This window comes from Oryctolagus cuniculus (assembly GCF_964237555.1).
Source record: "Oryctolagus cuniculus chromosome 16 unlocalized genomic scaffold, mOryCun1.1 SUPER_16_unloc_1, whole genome shotgun sequence".
Lineage (NCBI taxonomy): Eukaryota > Metazoa > Chordata > Mammalia > Lagomorpha > Leporidae > Oryctolagus > Oryctolagus cuniculus.
Window position 1 is genome coordinate 6,810,107 of NW_027208201.1, and position 21,338 is coordinate 6,831,444.

At 40.2% G+C, this 21,338-nt stretch overlaps 1 protein-coding gene across 1 annotated transcript; it reads left to right on the forward strand.

The window, feature by feature from the left end:
* The first annotated feature begins 1,792 nt into the window (after positions 1-1,792).
* Positions 1,793-16,172, forward strand: LOC138847811 (vomeronasal type-2 receptor 116-like). The gene is made up of 7 exons (XM_070067625.1): positions 1,793-1,821; positions 2,044-2,335; positions 3,564-4,370; positions 9,759-10,022; positions 11,186-11,309; positions 13,948-14,840; positions 16,119-16,172. Exons 1-7 carry the CDS (start codon positions 1,793-1,795, stop codon positions 16,170-16,172), a joined length of 2,463 nt encoding a protein of 820 aa, XP_069923726.1.
* Positions 16,173-21,338: the final 5,166 nt, after the last annotated feature.

Genomic DNA, 21,338 nt, shown 5'->3' on the forward strand with positions numbered 1-21,338 from the left:
TCCTGATTGGGACAGAAATGAAACAAAGTAAATATATAGAAACCAGAGCTGATCTGATCACAGGGACATTAAGGCAAGGCCTCAGCCCTGTGACTCCCTTTGAAATGTCTTCCTTGTGATTTTGGTTGTGTCCCTGTGTGACTCAATAGACTAGCACACACTGTCTACAGGTTTAGTGCGTATAACTATACTGGGATCAGCTTTGCCCTACACAGAGCTCTATTCTCCCTGCAGTTCCTCAGAGAACTGAGATAGAAGACATAATCCAGACCATTTTCTCCTAATATCAACAGAGATTTGGGCCTTTAACTTTACGGTAGGTTCACTTGACATGCTGTTTTCAGTGATTTTTGTCAACCTACTCCTGAATCCTTTATACAGTTCACAGGACATACCTCCCAGGAACTGTTATAATTCCATGAGACCAAGTGTCTACAGAGATGGAGACCTGGTACTGGGTGGGTTTTTCCCCCTTTACTTCCTGGAACCAGAATCAGACATGATCCAGTTATCTTTTTTATCCAGGCCAGTGGATAAGATGGCAGTTAATTGGTAAGTCCAACATTGAGTTATGTGTCAACTGTGCTTTGGACTGTCAGATTGTACTTGTGCTTGTATCTGTGAATGTCTAATTGTGCTTGAGAATTCTAAAGAATAAATATATAGAAGTTGCAGGAATGCAGATAAGGGAGGGCTGGAGTTCCTTCTGTTCTTTTGCTTTTCACAACCTTCCCTTTCCATTTTCTGCTTGCTCTCCACTACTGCAGAGTGAGAAATGGACATTTTGTATTCACTCTATTGATATCAGCAAGAAACATTTCAATTTAATGTTCCTAACTTCCATTCAAATAAGTAAAAGTAAGTATGGAACAGTCTTCAGTGTCATATTTTTTGATGGGTCTACTTAGTGTATAACAAGTAAGCCCTGTTTATGAAATAAAAAACTTTTTGAATCAACCATTCATTGAATATTCATTGAATAGAACAAAATTTGACTATTTTAGGTAAAAAAAAGTTTCAAATTCTGTATGTAATAATAATACAAAATTGTATGAATCTTGAGAATAAATGTACTAACCTTAAATCAAACATTGCATTTTAGAAATTGCATAAACATATTTCATGAATTTAACATACTGAAATGACAATCTATAAAGCTCAACATTCAAACACATGAATCAATGCACCTAAACAACAGACAATTGCATAAATTTATGAAATTCCACATAAACTATTGACAAGTATGTATTTCTTGACATTCAAATTATGGATGAATTGTAAAAATAAGGAAAAAAATTTCCAAGAATAGGAGCAAAGGTATCCATTGTGTGAAAAGAAAACATTCATAACACTCTAGGACAGCTAATATTTGAGAGCCATTACTAAATCCCAAGAACTCATAATTTTGCTTAAGCTTTATAGAAACATGCAGAGAATGTTAAAGAATAAAATGTGAAATGTTAAAAGAGATTTCAGTGAATGAGGAAAACAGTGAATAAAAATAAAGTGAACCTTGTAAATATTCTAACAATTTGACCTTCTTAATAAAATGCTCATTTTCAAGGAACATATATTTGAATGAAAATGCTTCTGTGAGTGTTGGTATACTAAGTGGAAAATTACAGAAAAGGTTCACAAAAATGGCTTTGGTGAATAGATTAGAGATGTTGAAAAACACCTGGGTAACTGACAAGCCAGATGGTGTTCAACTATTTTAGAAGTTACTGAAAAGAGAGATGCTTGTCTCTTGCTTTCCATCCCTAAGTAGAAGTATAATCCCATGTTGGGACACATGAAGGCTTTCCTGAAGGGTTCGGGAAGGTGAATGTGATCATGGACAAAGTTTGCTTCAGAGGAGTCCAATGGCCATTCCATGATCTTCTAGAACCCTTGAGACTTCACTCAGACCTCTTCCATGTGCCAGAGCTGAGGCACCACTGAGTGGCAGCCTGAGTCTGGCCATTGCTGCTTCAGGGCATGGCTGTATTGTTGATCTGAATTCTATGGTCTCTCACTTCTCTCTGATCCTGCTCCACTCTTTAGGTGGCTGTGGAAGAACTACCAATACGTGCTGGCCTTCCACTTTGCCATCCAGGAGATCAATAAGGACCCCCAGCTCCTCCCCAATCTGACCCTGGGTTTCCAGCTCTACAATTCTGTTACCAGTGGCCAGTTCACCCTGAGGAGCACTCTGCACTGGCTGACTGGAAAGCATTATCTCATCCCTAACTACACCTGCCAGACACAAGGCAAGACTGTTGCCATCATTGCTGGAACCACATCAGCATTTTCGGCTGAAATTGGAACGATGTTGGAGCTGTACAAAACCCCACAGGTAAATGGGTTGTGAATACTGGTGAGAAATATTTCCATCTGCCACCAGATCTGCCATACCTGAAGCAAGGGTCATTGGAAGCCACATGACATATACACTGTTAGTTGAAAGAGATTCTGGAGATCTCTTTTGGCTGTGAGAAAGGGAAGGAGCAGTGGAAGCTGAGAGCCTCCACCCAGATCCGGCTTGGGCCAATGTATCCATCCCCACCTGCTGGGAATGTTGATTGTTGACTATTCACAGGAAATACCCACAGCACAGACATGTCCTAGGATGACTCCATGTTAGACATGTGTATATAAATCACTAGCCTGTGCTTTCATTTGGAGCACACAGCGGACCATGACAGTCCCAAAGTTCATCAAAGAGTGTTTGGTGCTGAGTTGCATTTAGGTGAGATTCACCCTCTTCCTATCCCAATCCTGACTTCATCCCAATCCTGACTTCCTCACATTCAGCAGATTCTTTCACAGGGCTCCCAGGTCACTTTCCATGTCAACACAGTGATTTAATCTTAAAGTGTGTTTGATAGACTGAGAAACAAAGAGAGGCAGACAGTGTACACACATTCACTAGTTTAGTCACCAAATACCCACTATGGTGCTGCTGCTGTCTGTGTTGAGAATGAGGGACCAGCACTAAATTAAAATCTCAAAAATGGTTTCAGGAACCAAGTACATAATTTGATCAGCTGCCTCCAAGGGTCTGCATTTCCAGCATTCTTAAAGGACACCACTTCAAACAGGTAGCAATCTGTGCAAAATAACTTCAAGCTAGACTGGAATAGCTTAGGAAGATTCTGGTCTGAAAAGCAACTTTACCAAAACTCAGAGATGGTAGGTGAATGAATTATTCAAGGCAATTTAGGTTATGCTGTGAAAACAAATGAAATTCAAACTATGAAGTGATTAACAGAGTAAGGGGTTGTTTGTCTCAGAGGTAACATTTAACACCAGTTGCAGTGTGGGCTGCTCCCCACATGTGACATGTGGTGAGAAGTGAGAAAGTCCAATGTCCTTGTCCAAAATCCTTGCTCTCTTCTTCCTTTGGATGAATATGAAGATACACAGGTATCTTATACATATTCTTTCATGCTATAAATGAGGATATGCATTTCTCCTCCTGAAAGCAATAGGCATTGAAGCATGGATTTCTCTAAGCCCAGATGGTAGAAATTGGCCTTCTTTACCTGCAAAAGTTAGATCATAATGGTTTTCTTTCTATTCAGATCACTTATGGCCCCTATGATCCCATGCTAAGTGAGAGAGACAAGTTTCCATCGCTCTATCAGATGGCCACTAGTGACAACTCTCTGATCTGTGGAATGCTCTCATTGCTGCTCCATTTTGGCTGGATTTGGGTGGCGATCTTTGTATCTAATGATCTGAAAGGAGAGCAGTTCCTACAGGATATCCAAACCGAGATGGTAAAGAAAGATGTCTGCTTGGCCTATGCAATAAAGCTCCCTGACACTAGGAAAAGGTATAAAAAAACTGAAATATCTTTCCTAGCGGAGATCCGAATTTCATCAGCAAATGTGCATATTCTATATGGTGATGTGAGGAGTCTCTACACCATGGAAATTCTAAGCAAATACTATTTAACCCTGGGGAAGATGTGGATCATGGCTGCAAAGTGGGAGATTGTTCTGCTCGAGACACAACAGATGCTGCACTCTTTCCATGGAGGCTTCTCATTTTCACATTACAAGGAAGAAATCCCTGGCCTCAAACATTTTGTCAGGACAGTTGACCCTTCCCACTACCCAGAAGATTTCTTCCTCAGTCAACTATGGCTTCATGCTTTTCACTGCATACCTCCTGGGTCACTTTGTGGAACAATTGGAGTCTGCCCACCAAATGCTTCTTTTGAGTTTTTCCCGGGACACATTGACATGCTGACCATATCTGACTCCAGCTATTTCATCTACAATGCTGTGTATGCAGTGGCCCATGCCCTCCATAAGATGCTTTCAGAGCAAATAGAAAAGGGATCTCCAGCAGATGCAGCTCAACCTAGGATTCTTCCATGGCAGGTAAACATCTCCCAGAACAGGACATGCATTGAACACCTGCTGGCATCCTCAGGTATTTTTATTGCAAGTCCACATGCACATATTTTCATGTTGAGATTGCCATGATCAGGTATAATGGAGAGTGGGTTCTTTCACAACAGACTGGGCATAGATACATCTGTAATAGTTATCTGTGTGTGGAGGATTTGTTATCTCTTCTTGAACATTTTAAAAAACATTTTCTGCTATGGAACATGTTGAAAATATTTAAATACAGTATATATACTAAGAAATGCACATAATCTACAGATAAATGAGTTTTTGTTGTATCACACTCATAATCAACACCCAAATTCAGTGCATAGCATTACTAGCATCCCAAAGGAGCTCAGTATCCCCAACTCAATTTTTTTAACATGTGAACTCAATTTTTTAACATGTGAAAGAGGAGAATATTGTCATTAACATGATATGATACAGTGAAGCAATATTAATATTATATAGCCAATGATATGACATCCACACATTTTTATACTCTATATATTAACTAGCACAAATAAGACAAAAACTGATATTTTTTAGGTCTGGCTTATATAATTTACTGTAATGATCTCCGATTTTAAATCTCAAGTATTCTTTCTTATGGTTGAATAATATTCCACTATACATGTATATATATATAAGCATATGTGCATGTATTATATATATGTACATGTATGTATATATGTATGTGTATATGTCACATTTCCTCATCCAGTCATCAGTTGATGGACATCTAGATGATTCCACATCTTAGCTAATGTGCATTGAGCTGCTATAAACATGGGAGTATAGGTGATTACTTCATGTGCTGATTTCATTTCCTTTGAATACATTCCCAGGTGTGGACAGCTGGACCATATGGTACAACTAGTATTGGTTTTCTGATAATCACTCTACTATCTTCCATTATGGTTGTACCAGCTTACAATCTTTTCCATCACAATTTATTGAGGTACTTATTTTCCAGATTCTCTCCAGGCTTTGTTATTTTTCACATTTTGGATAATATTCATGTTATGTGGGGTGGAGTGAAATCTCACTGTAGTTTTTATTGGCACTTTCCTAATGGTTAGTGGCCTGAGCATCTTTTCATGTTTCTCTTAGCCATTTGTATTTCATCCTTTGAAAAATGCCCGTTCATGTCTTTGGTTCATTTCTTTTTTTTAAAGATTCATTTATTTATTTTAAAGTCAGAGTTACACAGAGAGAGGAGAGGCAGAGAGAGAGAGAGAGAGAGAGAGAGAGAGACATCTTCAATCCGATGGTTCACTCTCTGGTTGGCCGCAATGGCCGGAGCTGTGCCAATCCAAAGCCAGGAGTCAGGAGCTTCTTCTGAGTTTTCCATGCGGTGCAGGGGCCCAGGGACTTGGGCCATCTTCTACTGCTTTCCCGGGCCATAACAAGAGCTGGATTGGAAGTGGAGCAGCCAGGTCTCCAATCAATGCCATTTGTGATGCTGGCGCTTCAGGCCAGGGTATTAACCTGCTGGACCACTGCACCGACCCAAGTTCATTCCTTACTAGGAATGTTGTTAATGTGGTTGTTAAGTTTCTTGAACTCCCTCTACAATCTGGAGATTAGTACTTTATCAGATGAATATTTTACAAATATTTTCTCCCATTCTGTAAGTTGTATCTTCACTTTGATGAATGTGTCTTTTGTAATCCCATGTGTCTATTGTCACCTTTATTGCCTGTATTTTTGGGGTCTTATCCAAGTAATTATGCACATGTCCTGCAGTGATTCCCCAGTGCTTGCCTTTGTAGTTTGATGGTTTTTGGTTTTAGGCTTAGATCCTTGAAAAATGATGAATTAATATTTGTATAGGGTGTAAGGTAGCAATCAGATTTCAAATCTCCTCATGTGGAAATCCAAATGTCTGCATTTGTTGCAGAGACTGTCCTTTCTCTAAGGAGTGAATTTAGCTCCACGTAACATTTTCAATTCAGACTCTATAATGACAGATCATAGAAGAATAATGTTTCTCACCGTAGAATGAAGTGCTGCAAAATATCTTAATACAGCTCATTACAAGGACTAGGAAGAAGGTAATGATCAAAACTATATTTTCTTTTGGAATGATTGCAAAGCCAGGAAATATGGACTATGGTGTTTCCCACAGCAGATATCTCCTCTATAATGCTGTACGCTGTAGCCCATGCCCTCTGTGAGATGCTGTTGGGGAAAATAGAAGTGGGGTCAATGGCGCCGGTGCCGCAGCTCAATAGGCTGATCCTACGCCTAGCGGCGCTGGCACACGGGGTTCTAGTCCCGGTCGGGGCGCTGGATTCTGTCCCGGTTGCCCCTCTTCCAGGCCAGCTCTCTGCTGTGGCCCGGGAGTGCAGTGGAGGATGGCCCAAGTGCTTGGGCCCTGCACCCCATGGGAGACCAGGAGAAGCACCTGGCTCCTGGCTCCTGCCTTCGGATAGGCGCGGTGCACTGGCCGCAGTGCCCTGGCCGCAGCAGCCATTGGAGGGTGAACCAATGGCAAAAGGAAGACCTTTCTCTCTCTCTCTGTCTCTCTCTCTATCTCACTGTCCACTCTGCCTGTAAACAAAAAAAAAATAGAAGAAGTGGGGTCAACATTATATCATAAAATGACTCTAACCCAGGAAGTGATGTCATACAGAAAACCTGACACAAGCAGTCAGGAGGGGCTGTGAACCTATTATTATATACAAGATCACTAAGCATGCACATAAGCACAGGGTACATCCACTGGGATATACATGGATTTGTCTGGATTTTAACTCTGGCTCACATAAATCTAATACCCATTGTAGAACACAATTAGGAACGTCTCCATGCATGTACAGGAAAATATACTGATCAAATTATTTAGTAAATCAAATAAATTTAATGTCTCACAGAAGAAATACATATAATCTATACTACATATATATATGTAAATGGACATCAGCATGTTTACTTGTCTATGTAACTTCTGTGTTCATGTACAATAGTAATTGACATATCAGCTGTGATTTGGTAGCCTCATAATTAGAAAAGTAAGTATATTGGCCAAGAATGTTTACAAAGATAAGATTATTGTTACTTATGAAGTTCTTGGTTCACGTTAGTGAAGACATGATGATGGTTGTTTAAAGAATTGGTCATCCCACAAAGGCATCAGGAGACTCAGAAAGTAAGGGCTAGTACACACTGTTCAGATCATAACTACCATCAGGGTATTCTTAATTATCTTTTTGGTTATAAAATATTTCCCCTATCATCTCAAAAGGTACCTGTATTCTCAACAAAAAAGTCAAAGTGCAGAGAGTCAAATAAAAATCTTGCATATTACTGTTAAAATCCACTGAGGTGAAATTGCTATACAAATGGACCTGCACATACAAAACATACACATTTTTAAAGTTTAGAACTATCAAGTTCAGCCAGGGATGTACAAGCAGACTTTGCAAAATGTTTATTAAGAAAAATTATGCTTGGATTTCTAATTCGTTTAACCAAGTTACTGTGCGAGAGGGAGACAGAGAAAGAAAGAGAAGGCAGATTTTGCATCTGCTGATTCACTCCCCACTGGTTGCAAGGACCAGGACTAGGCCAGGCCAAGCCAGGATGTAGGAGCTTCAACCATGTCTCCCATGTGAGCACAGGGGCCCAAGCTCTTGGACCCTAATCTGCTGCTTTCCCAGGAACATTAGCAGAAAGCTGAATCAGCAGTAGAACAGCTGGAATTTGAACCAGCACTCAAAGGGTTGCTGGGCACTGTGCACAGTGGCTTCACCTGCTGCACCACAAGGTCAGCTTAAATTTTGTTAAATTAAAGAGAAATTTACTGATATAAAAGAACAGATTTCATGTATTTCATTGATACAATTCTGTTTTTTTTTTTTTTTTTTTTTGACAGGCAGAGTGGACAGTGAGAGTCAGAGAGAAAGGTCTTCCTTTTGCCATTGGTTCACCCTCCAATGGCTGCTGCAGCCGGCACGCTGTGCTGATCCAAAGCCAGGAGCCAGGTGCTTCTCTTGGTCTCCCATGGGGATGCAGGGCCTAAGGACTTACGCCATCCTCCACTGCACTCCCGGGCCACATCAGAGAGCTAGACTGGAAGAGGGGCAACCAGGACAGAATCTGGCACCCAAACCGGCACTAGAACCTGGTGTGCCGGCACCACAGGCAGAGGATTAGCCTATTGAGCCTCAGTGCTGGCTCATTGATACAATTCTAAGAAGATAACCATTGTTTTTTCCTTTCATATCTTAATCCCCTCTAATTCCTTTACTAATTTCCTTTTAATTTCAATTAACTTTTTTTTTATTTTTTATTTTTTGACAGGCAGAGTGGACAGTGAGAGAGAGAGACAGAGAGAAAGGTCTTCCTTTGCCATTGGTTCACCCTCCAATGGCCGCCGTGGGTGGCGTGCTGCGGCCGGCGCACCGCGCTGAGCCGATGGCAGGAGCCAGGAGCCAGGTGCTTTTCCTGGTCTCCCATGGGGTGCAGGGCCCAAGCACCTGGGCCATCCTCCACTGCACTCCCTGGCCACAGCAGAGGGCTGGCCTGGAAGAGGGGCAACCGGGATAGAATCCGGCGCCCTGACCGGGACTAGAACCCGGTGTGCCGGCGCCGCTAGGTGGAGGATTAGCCTAGTGAGCCACGGCGCCGGCCTCAATTAACTTTTAATCACAGGTTTAATACCACACAAATCATAATGTTCCAGAAGTGAAAAGTAGGGTTTAATACCACACAAATCATAATGTTCCAGAAGTGAAAAGTAGAAATACCACAGCTACACAGGAATTTACACATGGGTCATAAACAAATCAAATCAAACCCAGAGATGTCAGTTTCATTTTTATACATTGTGGATTTTTTTTCCATGCTATATTATGTAGTACCTATTACCAAAAAAACTATATGCTATTTTCTTTATGGAATTAGTACATTTCACAATGAATAATGGTATCCAGTTGCATCCATTATTTTGCCAAAGAACAGATATCATTCTTTTGGGGGGAATGGGTTAAACTTTTAGAAGTGTACTATCCTGTAGAACCATCACAACAATCAAGGTATTTCACATATAAAGCCATGTTGTTCTCATGTGGAAGAACTAAGATGAGCTTTCCTAAACCTCTAACCAATCGTTCTTGGTCAGCCACCCTGTGGGACACATCCTGTGATTTCTCTGCTTGGATTCAGATACTCCCCATCATTCTAATAGGGAAGAGGCAGAATTCTCATTGCTTGAACCCACAATATGGGGACCATTCAGACAAAGTCAGCCTCCACCAAATAGACTCTCTGAAAATAGAGAGGAGGGGAGACAAGGATTTCTCAGTACATGTGCACCTCCCACCTCTAATCTGAATGTTCTCTCCCTTTTCAATTGTGCCTCCCCTCCAGCTTCATCCACTTCTGAGGGAAATCCAATTTACCAACAGTGCTGGGGAGGATGTTTCCTTCCATGAAACGAGATTCCATATGGCACACTATGATATCCACAACATTGTGAACTTTCCTGCTGGATTTCGGTTGATGATTAAAATCGGGGAGTTTTCCTCTGAGAGTAAACATGATCAAAGCTTGGACCTCAATGAAGAAATGATAGAATGGCCTGTAGCATTCAAGGAGGTGTGGATCCACATGAATGTTGGATACCTACAGAGGGTCTGAGGAGAGTCTGAGAGGATATTATGTGTGAGACTTTAAATAAGCATTCAGTTCCCATTTCACATCTTGGCTCCAAAAGATATGGTGTTGCTTACACATATATGAGCCAGTGTGTATTAGAAGTGCACATTTGTATTAGATACTGTTGTTTTTATTCTGGGCATATTTATGCATCCAAAGGTTGAGTGACTAGAAAGAGCAATGTTAAGGAATAGAGATAGAGGTCAATATGTAGACATAAAATTACTAAATGCACGTCTACACAAATTCCAAAATTTTATTTCAAATTTTTTATTTATATAACGTGAAAAAATTTTATGTATTAGATATATATTTATAAGCATAGTGATATTTTAATCATATGGTGAGAGTCATTATTATGTTTTGATGCAGTATGAATACAAATAAATTATGAGTGGACTTATCCATCATGTATTTGTAGAAACTATTCCCATTTTCTATATTTTCATTGTGTTTGCCAATCAGTTCGGGTTTTCTTCTGAATAGTACCTCTTAGCTGTGATAAAAAATTTTATCATTATTGTGCTGTTTAAATACTCCAGACAATTTTGTTATTGTTTTATACAGCTGCTGTACATTATATTACAAATCTTTGGTAATCTAGAGTTGTTGCTCTCCCTGGGTCTAGAAGTCCAGAAGTAGATCAATGCACAATCCATGGTTTATAACATTCCTCACCATTTCTGTGTGGGCTTGTCTTTTCCTAGGTAGTTATTCAGAACTGTACCTAGTCATTTTGATTTTTTGATATTTTTTCTGGCATATAAAATCTACTCAATCAAGGAAAGAAGCATGTAAAATAGTCTCAGACATACACATTCTCAAAATAATTACCACATTAAAAGCTGAATGGAAAAGATTTCACAGGAAGCAATTCAAGAAAGAAAGAAATGCTTAGCATAGATGTGGTTATGAATGAAATTAAAGTGATCAGGTACCTTATAATATTTGCTAGACAGCTGATAAACCAGGGATGAGAATCATAGAAACTCCAAATTGGATGTCTAGGTAAAATCAAGGAGATACAGATCAGGGAGGGCATAGTGATGACCTTGGGGGTGATGAGGCAAATAGAGTCATCCTATCACAGTGCCTAATGACATATAAAACAATGACCATCACTTCTCTTCCACCCTCAGACTCCTCAGTCTTTGTGTAGCCAGAGGTGTGGTCCAGGATTCAGGAAAATACCACAGGAAGGAAGACCTGTTTGCTGCTATACTTGCGTTGTTTGTCCAGAGAGAGACATTTCCAATCATACAGGTAAAAACCCTAGAACTGACCTATGAGGACTCCAGTCTCTGAACTCTCTCTTGATAAAAAGGAAACCAAGAGTATTTGTATTGGGGTCATAGTGCCCTATTGTTTTCCATGCACACCTTCACTCACTCTTTCCATACCCTTGTTGTATGCTCACTATCACCATCTCATTATGTGTAAGCTGTTGTCTGGTGATGCTCATCCTCTCAAGTTCTACTCTGACACTGATTCTATCTGGCATCCTTCTTTCCCATCTGGTGCTGGAGGAGACTGTCTCAATCTGAGACCTAATGTCTAAACAAGAAATATAATATTTGTGTTTGTTAAGGCTCCCTTTGGATTTCTAAAGGGCTTGAAATCAAAACTTTTCCATACACAACTGATGAGCAGGGTTCTACTTCACATGAATTGTGATGGGAATACTGTATTATTTTCTGTGTTGCATCTTTGACATTGTGCATGGTGTGCAGTACACATAACGAATGCCACCACTTTGTCCTTTGAATGTATATAATTTAGTAAGAGAACAAACAAGGTGAATATAGAGATACAGCATCCTAAAAATGATCCAACTGAGTAACCCAAAATCCTTTGCAAAAGGCCAACATTTAAGCAATGTTAAATATCAAAGCCAATTGTTTTGAGAAATGTGAAAATGTAGTAAGTCTCATTGGTAAATAGTTTCACTATTCAATGTATAATAAATATATTTATAATAATTTGAATTCTTCTGAAAGGATATTTTAGTTCACATAATCTTAGCTCTAGAATTGTTTTCATTTCAGTTACTTAAAACAAGTTATATAGTTTCCAGTAAAAAGATGATAACAAAAAAACACTTTAAGTTTTGTGAAAATAATCAACATGCAGTAAGTTAGTGAAAAAAGAAAATTAATGTGTCATACACTGACCCATTGTACAATGTACATTTGCATATGTGTGTCTAGTGCATCTCTGAGCCAGATGCCAGAAGCACCTACATATTCTATAAAAAGTAAAGGGTACACCTTGAAAAGAATTTTAAGAGAGAATTCCTCAAATTTTTATAGATTCTTATATTCTCTTTCTTTTTTTTCACAAATATGTTTATTTCTTCATTTCAATGTCAGTTACAGAGAGAGGGAGAGCATAACAGAGAGGGAGAAAAGTGACAGAGAAGATCTTCCATCAGGTAGATTCACTCCCCAGATAGCTGTAATGGTCTGAACTGGGCCTGGCCAAAGCCAGAAACCAAGAGCTTCTTCCAGGTTTTGCAGAGGCACAAGTATTTGGCCTTCCTATGATGGTTTTCCAGGCACATTTGCACGGAGTTGGTTTAAAAGAGGAGCAGCCAGGACATGAACTGGTGCCTGTATGGGATGCCATCATCCCAGGCTGTGGCTTTTCCTCCTACATCACAACTTCAGTCCCTGAAGCTTGTATTCTTGCATGAACACCAAGGATAAAAACAGAGTAGGACTCTTACTGCAAGTGTAGTCCTACTAATACCATTTTTTTTTTTGCTTTTTAAAAAAAGATTTATTTTATTTGAAAATCAAAGATTCAGAGAACAGGAGAGAAAGAGAGAGAGCCTCAATGTAATTGATCATGCCCCAGAGGAAAAGAATGGCCCAGGCTGGGCCAGGCAGAAGCCAGGAGCCAGGAGCTTCATTTGGGTTGTCCAGATGGGTGTGGGTGTCCCAATTACTTGGACCACCTTCTGCTGCTTTTTCTAGGTTATTTGCAAGGAGCTGGATTGGAAATTGATCAACTGGAACACAAAACAATGTCATATGGGATGCTGGCATTGCAGGTCGTGGCTTTACCTATCATGCCACAACACTGACCCTATTTTTGTTTGTTTAATGGACATTTGATTAAAAGAAACATATTCACCAACTGGCCTGTATTTAATGACTTCTCTCATGCTGTAGCAGCAGAAGTGCATTACTTCAAGTGAGACAATGTGGTGCCCAATGTGGTGTTCACATGAGCTAAAAAGGTGAAAAAGCCATGCTTTCAGGTTAACAAGAGTGTGTTTCAGTGACATCATGAAAATACCACTTACGGCTATATTACCTCAGAAAGACAACCAGCTACAATTCTCTTACATTCAATCACAGTATCACAATATTTATATGGAAAGAATGAAAAGGTGAGTCCATGCAGGAAATTAGAGTACTGAAAAAATTTATAGAGGTCCCAGGAATCAGATATCATTTATATACGTCGTCAACATCTGAGGAAAAGTAAGAAAAACCTTAACACTGATGACCCCAGAAAAATATTCTAACCCATGTGAATCTAAGGCTCCTCCTGAGAAAGACACTGGGGACTGTAGAGAAGAGGGCTTGGAAGAATCTCATGCCCATATGAAATACAGGAAATTCATCATTCTATAGAAATTCAAACACTAAAAAAAAAAAAAAAAAAACCTCAGAGTGACAGAATGAGACCACAGAGCCCCATGTGCAAAGGAGCTTCCTTGAAAGACTTTCTTCCACAGGAGATAAGCATTCTCCCTGGGTCAGGAATGTAGAAATATCCTTTAGTGTTTCTTGGTATACATCAGAGCAGGATGGACTCACTATGACCCTTTTCCTGAACAGGGAAAAAGGAGCAAATTGTGAAATGGAAACGTGAATCTTGCTTTTCCCCACAGATGCAGAACAATGCATCCCGTGTGCAGATCACGAGTACCCAAACCTGGAGAGAAACCACTGCCTCCCGAAACTTGTGACCTTCTTAGGCTTTGAGGAATTTCTGGGGATGGCTCTGACCTGCATGGCTCTGTGCTTCTCTGTCCTCACAGCTGCCGTCCTCTGGGTCTTTGTGAAGCACCGAGACACTCCCATTGTCAAGGCCAATAACAGGACCCTCAGCTACATCCTACTCATTGCCCTCCTCCTGTGCTTCCTCTGCTCCTTACTCTTCCTTGGCCGTCCCAACACAGCCACCTGCCTCCTCCAGCAAATAGTATTTGGCCTTGTGTTCACAGTGGCTGTTTCCACCGTGCTGGCCAAGACCATCACTGTGATTCTTGCCTTCAAGGTTACAAAACCTGGAAGAACTATCAGGCGATTGCTCGTATCAGGAGCTTCTAACTCTGTCATTCCTATCTGTTTCCTGATCCAACTGGTTCTTTTTGGTATCTGGCTTGGGACTTCTCCTCCCTTTATTGACACAGATGCACACTCTGAGCATGGCCACATCATCCTGGTGTGCAACAAGGGTTCAGCCACTGCCTTCTACTGTGTCCTGGGATACCTGGGCTCCTTGGCCCTGGCCAGCTTCACTGTGGCTTTCCTAGCCAGGAACCTGCCTGACACGTTCAATGAATCCAAGTTCCTGACGTTCAGCATGCTGGTGTTCTGCAGTGTCTGGGTGACCTTCCTGCCTGTCTACCACAGCACCAAGGGGAAGGTCATGGTGGCCGTGGAGGTCTTCTCCATCTTGGCCTCCAGTGCGGGGCTCTTGGGCTGCATCTTCCTCCCCAAGTGCTACATTATTCTCTTAAGACCAGAAAGGAATTCTTTGAAAGGCTTAAAGAAAAGAGTAAGTTCTAAGGGATCCTAAAAATTCCCACTTGTTTTCCTGTCACATTTTCAGGGTTTAGGACCAAGAATGCAGGCTGAGTAGCAATCCAGATATATGAAGGAGCTAAAATGGATTTTTCCTTTATAAATGACTGGTTAGTTGGATGTTTAGCCTAGCAATCTGAGCTCATGGCATCTATTTCTGGCTCTGGTTTTGGCCCCTGACCTGGACTTTTGAGTCCTGGTGGCCCTCGGAAGGAAGTGGTGAATCTTCATATAACTTGGTCCTGGCACCCATGTGAAAATCCAGGGTCTGACTCCCTGTTGTTGGTTGTAACCTCAGCCCAGGTACAAGCATTGGGGGTGTAGATGTGTGAAGCATCGAATAGGAGGTCTCTTGGTTTCTATCACTAACCTTCTGTTTCTCTACATCTCAGAGTTAGTAATGGAGTTTAGGGAAATTTTTAAATTGAGTAAAAATGAATCATGCTTTAAATGAAACCTCTGATGGCCATCAAGGCTACAACAGCAAGGTCATTTTTTAAAAAGATTATTTATTTATTAATTTGACATGTAGAATTACAGACAGTGAGAGGGAGAGACCGAGAGAAAGTTCATCCTTCCATTGGTTCACCCCCCAAATGGCCGCTACTGGTGGAGCTAGCCTGATCCAAAGCCAGGAGCCAGGTGCTTCTTCCTTGTCTCCCATGTGGGTGCAGGGCTGAAGCACTTCGGCCATCCTCCACTGCCCTCCTGGGCCACAGCAGAGAACTGGACTGGAAGAGGAGCAACTGGGATTAGAACCCAGTGCCCATATGGGATTCTGGTGCCGCAGGTGGAGGATTAACCAAGTAAGCCACTGCGCCTGTCCCCAGCAATGTTATTGTATATTTAATAGCTACCCCTGAAATGGTGGAGACTGAATTAATTTCTATTTATTTATCAATGTGCAGACAATGTAAGTGTTCTTATTTGCTAAGACATCTAATTAACATGCTTCACATTCTGTTTGCCCTGGCTGTTGAATGTTTGTCATTTATTTGTTGGCATTGTGATTTAAGTGAGATTTCTTTCCTAGATACAGGAGGTGGTAGGTCATGCAGTATTCCACTGTGGGTATACCCTGTTTTCCAAAAAAATCTTACTAAATACTCATTGTTGAGCTATTTTGAAATGGTATCTTTATCACACATACATGGGATATTGATTTGCACATGTGAATGACTCAGTAACTATGTTCTTCAGTCAAAATACTGGTTATGTTATTCCCTTGTTTTAATTTTTCTTTTTCCAATAGCATATGGGGTCAGAATGCTGTGTGATTGATGTGAAATTCTTACAGCCAAATTGAAACATTTTTAAATTGTTCAAATCAGTTGGATTTATACATTCAGATTGTGCACACTGTGTTCACATTTGTGCAATAGTCTTCTCTGTGGATTGAATGCATCTTCATCACTCTATAAAAATTTCTGCATTAGTAGTCATTTTCTAACTCCCGTGACCTCATATCATGCAACCAATCATCTCCTTCAGTTCCTCCCTTCCTTCCTTCCTTCCTTCCTTCCTTCCTTCCTTCCTTCCTTCCTTCCTTTCTCCCTTCCTTTCTCCCTTCCTTCCTTCCTTCCTTCCTCTCTTTCTCCCTTCCTTTCTCCCTTCCTTCCTTCCTTCCTTCCTTCCTTCCTTCCTTCCTTCCTTCCTTCCTTTCTCTCAAGGGAGTAGTGCACTTCCATTTTGATTATGGCCTTGTTTAAATAAGGTCAGAGTTTGTGAACTCTAGAGGCTTCCATAGCCTTGGGAGCTCATGGCAAATGCTTTGGGTGATCACCAATGTCATAAATAAGAGTATCAATTGTTAAATCAACAATAGGAGTCACTGTGCACTTGCTCCCCATGTAGGACCTCCATCCTTAATGTATTGTACTATGAGAATTAACAGTAAAATTAGTCTTTAAAGAGTACTTTATACTTTGTGTGTGTGCATGTGTGTGTGTGCAAACTGTTGAACTCTTTCCTTAGTATAGAGTTGATCTTCTGTATATAAAGATAAATGAAAATGAATCTTGATGAAGAATGGGGTGGTAAAGGGAATAGGAGCAGGGATGGTTTGGGGATGGGAGGTCGGGTATGGGTGGAAGAACCATTATAATCCAACAGTTGTACTTTGGAAATTTATATTTATTAAATAAAAAGCTTTCTAGTCAGTATGTGGCATAGGAGTGTGGCTTCATTCAATTGGATCCAGATTCCAAACCCATCCACATTGCAACATGCGTCTTTCATTCCTTTTTTTAAAGTGTAGTTTTCCATTTTACTGATTTTCATCATTCTTTTTTTTAGACAGGCAGAGTTAGAGAGAGAGAGAGAGAGAGAGAGAGAGAGAAAGGTCTTCCTTCCATTGGTTCACTTCCCAAATGGCTCTTACAGCTGGCGTGCCATGCTGATCAGGAACCAGGTGCTTCCTCCTGGTCTCCCATGTGGGTACAGGGCCCAAGAACTTGGGCCATCCTCCACTGCCTTGCTGGGCCACAGCAGAGAGCTGGACTGGAAGAGGAGCAACCGAGACTAGAACCTGGCGCCCATATGGAATGCCAGTGCTGCTGGCAGAGGATTATCCAAGTGAGCCATGGTGCCACCCTGATTTTCATCATTCTGCTTTGCAGTTTTATTTTCTTTTTTTCTTTTGCTGAACCTAATATTTGTTTTGTTATTTTTGTGATAACATAGTTTTAGTTTGCATTATATTCAAAGACTTAATGCTCCAACAAACAAAATGTTCAACAAATAAGCAAGAAGTCCATAGTTCTGCAAGAATATAGGCCAGGGCTATAAATACATGTTTTGGTCCAGGCATTCTGAACCATCTTCATTCTAGAAGGCTTCCTGGTCCTCGAAAATTTTCTTTCTTTGGTAACCTTTTAAAAATATGTGTTAGTGGCTGGCGCCATGGCTCAATAGGCTAATCCTCTGCCTGCAGCGCTGGCACACTGGGTTCTAGTCTTGCTCGGGGTACTGGATTCTGTCCCAGTTGCTCCTCTTCCAAAGGGACCAGTACGAACATGAGTTTCTCTCTCTCCGCTTACCTCTAAAAGGTGAGCAAAACAAAGAGCATGTGCCATTTTGGTCATTCATAAAAGCTGCGTGAACTTACAGCTGTGCCCGCCCACAGCCAAGCTGACTCTGGGTGTGTGTGTGAATTACTTCCCTTCTGAAAAAAAAAAAAAAAAAGATTTACCACGCCTAACCTGGGAGTGTCACCTTTGGCACACCCTTAATCCTGAGGAACCAAACAGAGCTCTCTGGCCACACCCATCTCAAGCCTCTAAGGCTGCATCAAAGCAGACAGTCCACTTAATACAGGCATAGTATAACAAGAAAAAAAATACCACAGCGAGGGAAGAAGAATCCAAATAACTCCACAATGTCAAGCAACAAACGCAGAAACTGAGGAAACCAGAACAAGGAAGACATTATGACGCCCCCGAATGAACAAGACACGTCAAGCCAAGATTATGAAGATGATGAGATGGAAAAAATGCAAGATACAGATTTCAAAAAATTAATAAGAACATTTAGAAGTTTCCAAAAACAAATGCTTGAGCTATATAAATCCTTACTGTACAGGATAGAAAATCTCTCTTGTGAAAATGAAATCTCAAGGAGGAGTCAAAATGAAAGGAAGAATCTAGTAGAACAGGAAAGCGTGATAGTGAGCAGAAATCAAAATGAAATGAAAAATTCAATAGATCAAATGACAAACACATTAGAGAGCCTTAAAAACAGAATGGGTGAAGCAGAAGAGAATATCGCACGTAGAAGGCAGAGCACAGGAAAGTATACAGTCAAACCAAAGAAAAGATGAGGAAATTAGAAATATAAAACATATTGTAGGGAATCTACAGATTAGAATTAAAAAACCCAACATTTGTGTTCAAGGAATTCTTGAAGGCATGGAGAGAGAGAAAGGATTAGAAGGCCTTTTTAGTGAGATACTAGCAGAGAACTTCCAGGGTTTGGTGAATGACAGAGACATCCAAGTACAGGAAGCTCATAAAAGCCCAAATAAACATGACCAAAAGAGATCCTCACCACGACACATTGTAATCAAACTCACCACAGTGAAACAGAAAGAAAAGATCCTAAAATGTGCAAGAGAGAAATGTCAGATTACTCTCAGAGGATCTCCAATTAGACTCACAGCTGACTTCTTATCAGAAACCCTACAGGATAGAAGGGAATGGCCAGATACAGCCAACGTATTAAGAGAAAAAAAAAACTGCCAGCCCAGAATATTATATCCTGCAAAGCTCTCATTTGTGAATGAAGGTGAAATCAAGACCTTTCATAGCAAACAGAAATTGAAAGCATTTATTGCTACTCATCCAGCCCTGCAAAAGATGCTTAAAGATGTGTTACACACAGAAACACAGAAACACGATCATCAATATGAAACCTCACAGAAAAAGATCACAGGAAGTTCAAAGCATATATTAGAAAATATCTTCGGCAAATGGCAGGGCAAAGTTACTACTTATCAATAGTCACATTGGATGTTAACAGCTTTAACTGTCCATTTAAAAGACACAGATTGACTGACTGGGTTAAGGAACAAAACCCATGAATTTGTTACTTACAAGAAATACATCTTTCCAATAAAGATGTATATAGATTGGAAATGAAAGGCTGGAAAAAGATACAGCATGCCAACAGAAATGAAAAAAGAGCGGTCATAGCCATCTTAATATCAGACAAAATAAACTTTAACACAAAAACTGTTAAGAGAGACAAAGAGGGGCACTATATGATGATTAAGGGATTAATTCAACAGGAAAGTATAATGATTATCAATGTATATGCACCTAATTACATGGCACCATTTTATTTAAAAGATTTGTTAAGGGACTTAAAGGGAGACTTAGACTCCAGTACAATAGTACTGGGGGACTTCAATACCCCACTCTCAGAAATAGACAGATCAACAGGACAGAAGATCAACAAGTATACAGAAGATCTAATGACACTATAGCCCAAATGGATCTAACAGAAATACAGAACTTTTCATCCTACTCTTGAAGAATTTACATTCTTCTCAGTAGTACATGGAACCTACTCTAGGACTGACCACATACTAGGCTATAAAGCAAGTCTCAGCAAATTCAAAAGAATTAGAATCATACTATGCAGATTCTCAGACCATAGGGGAATGAAGTTGGAAATTAGAAACTTAGGAATCCCTAGAGCATATGCAAACACACAGAGGCTGAACAACATGCTCCTGAATGAACAATGGGTCATAAAAGAAATCAAAAGAGAAATCAGAAATCAGTGTTGAGAGGTAAGTTTATAGCAATAGCTGCCTACATCAAGAAATTGGAAAGGCACCAAATAGATGAGCTTTCACTGCATCTCAAGGATCTAGAAAAACTGCAGCAAACCAGACCCAAATCTAGTAGAAGAAGAGAAATAATTAAAATCAGAGAAGAAATCAATAGGATTGAATAAAAAAAATTACAAAAGATCAGCCAAATGAGGAGCTAATTTTTTTAAAAAATAAACAAAATTGACATCCCGTTGGCCCAACTAACTAAAAAAATAAAGGACACAAATCAATAAAAATCAGAGATGAAAAAGGAAATGTAACAACAGACACCACAGAAATAAAAAGAATCATCAGAAATTACTACAAGGACTTGTATGCCAGCAAACAGGGAAATCTATTAGAAAGGGATAGATTCCTGGACACATGCACCTACCTTATATGAACCAGGAAGACTTAGAAAACCTAAATAGACCCATAACTGAGACAGAAATTGAAACAGTAATAAAGGCCCTCCCTACAAATAAAAGCCCAGGACCAGAGGGATTCACTGCTGAATTCTACCAGACATTTAAAGAAGAACTAACTCCAATTCTCCTCAAACTACAGAACAATCGAAAAAGAGGGGATCCTCCCAAATTCTTTATATGAAGCCAGCATCACCTTAGTTCCTAAGCCAGAAAATGATGCAGCATTGAAGGAGAATTACAGACCAATATCCCTGATGAACCTAGATGCAAAAATCCTCAATAAAATTCTTGCCAATAGAATGCAACAACACATCAGAAAGATCATCCACCCAGACCAGGTGGTATTTATCCCTGGTATGCAGGGATGGTTCAATATTTGCAAATCAATCAATACACCACATTAACAGACTGCAGGAGAAAAAAACATGTGAATATCTCAATAGGTGCAGAGAAAGCATTTGAAAAAAATACAACACCCTTTCATGAGGAAAACTCTAAGCAAACTGGATATGGAAGGAACATTCCTCAATGCAATCAAAGCAATTTATAAAAACCCATGGCCAGCATCCTATTGGACCTCAACAGACATTTTTCAAAAGAGGAAATTTAAATGGCTAACAGGCACATGAAAAAATGTCCAAGATCACTAGCAATGGGGGAAATGCAAATCAAAACCACAATGAGGTTTCACATCACTCCAGTTAGAATGGCTCACATACAGAAATCTACC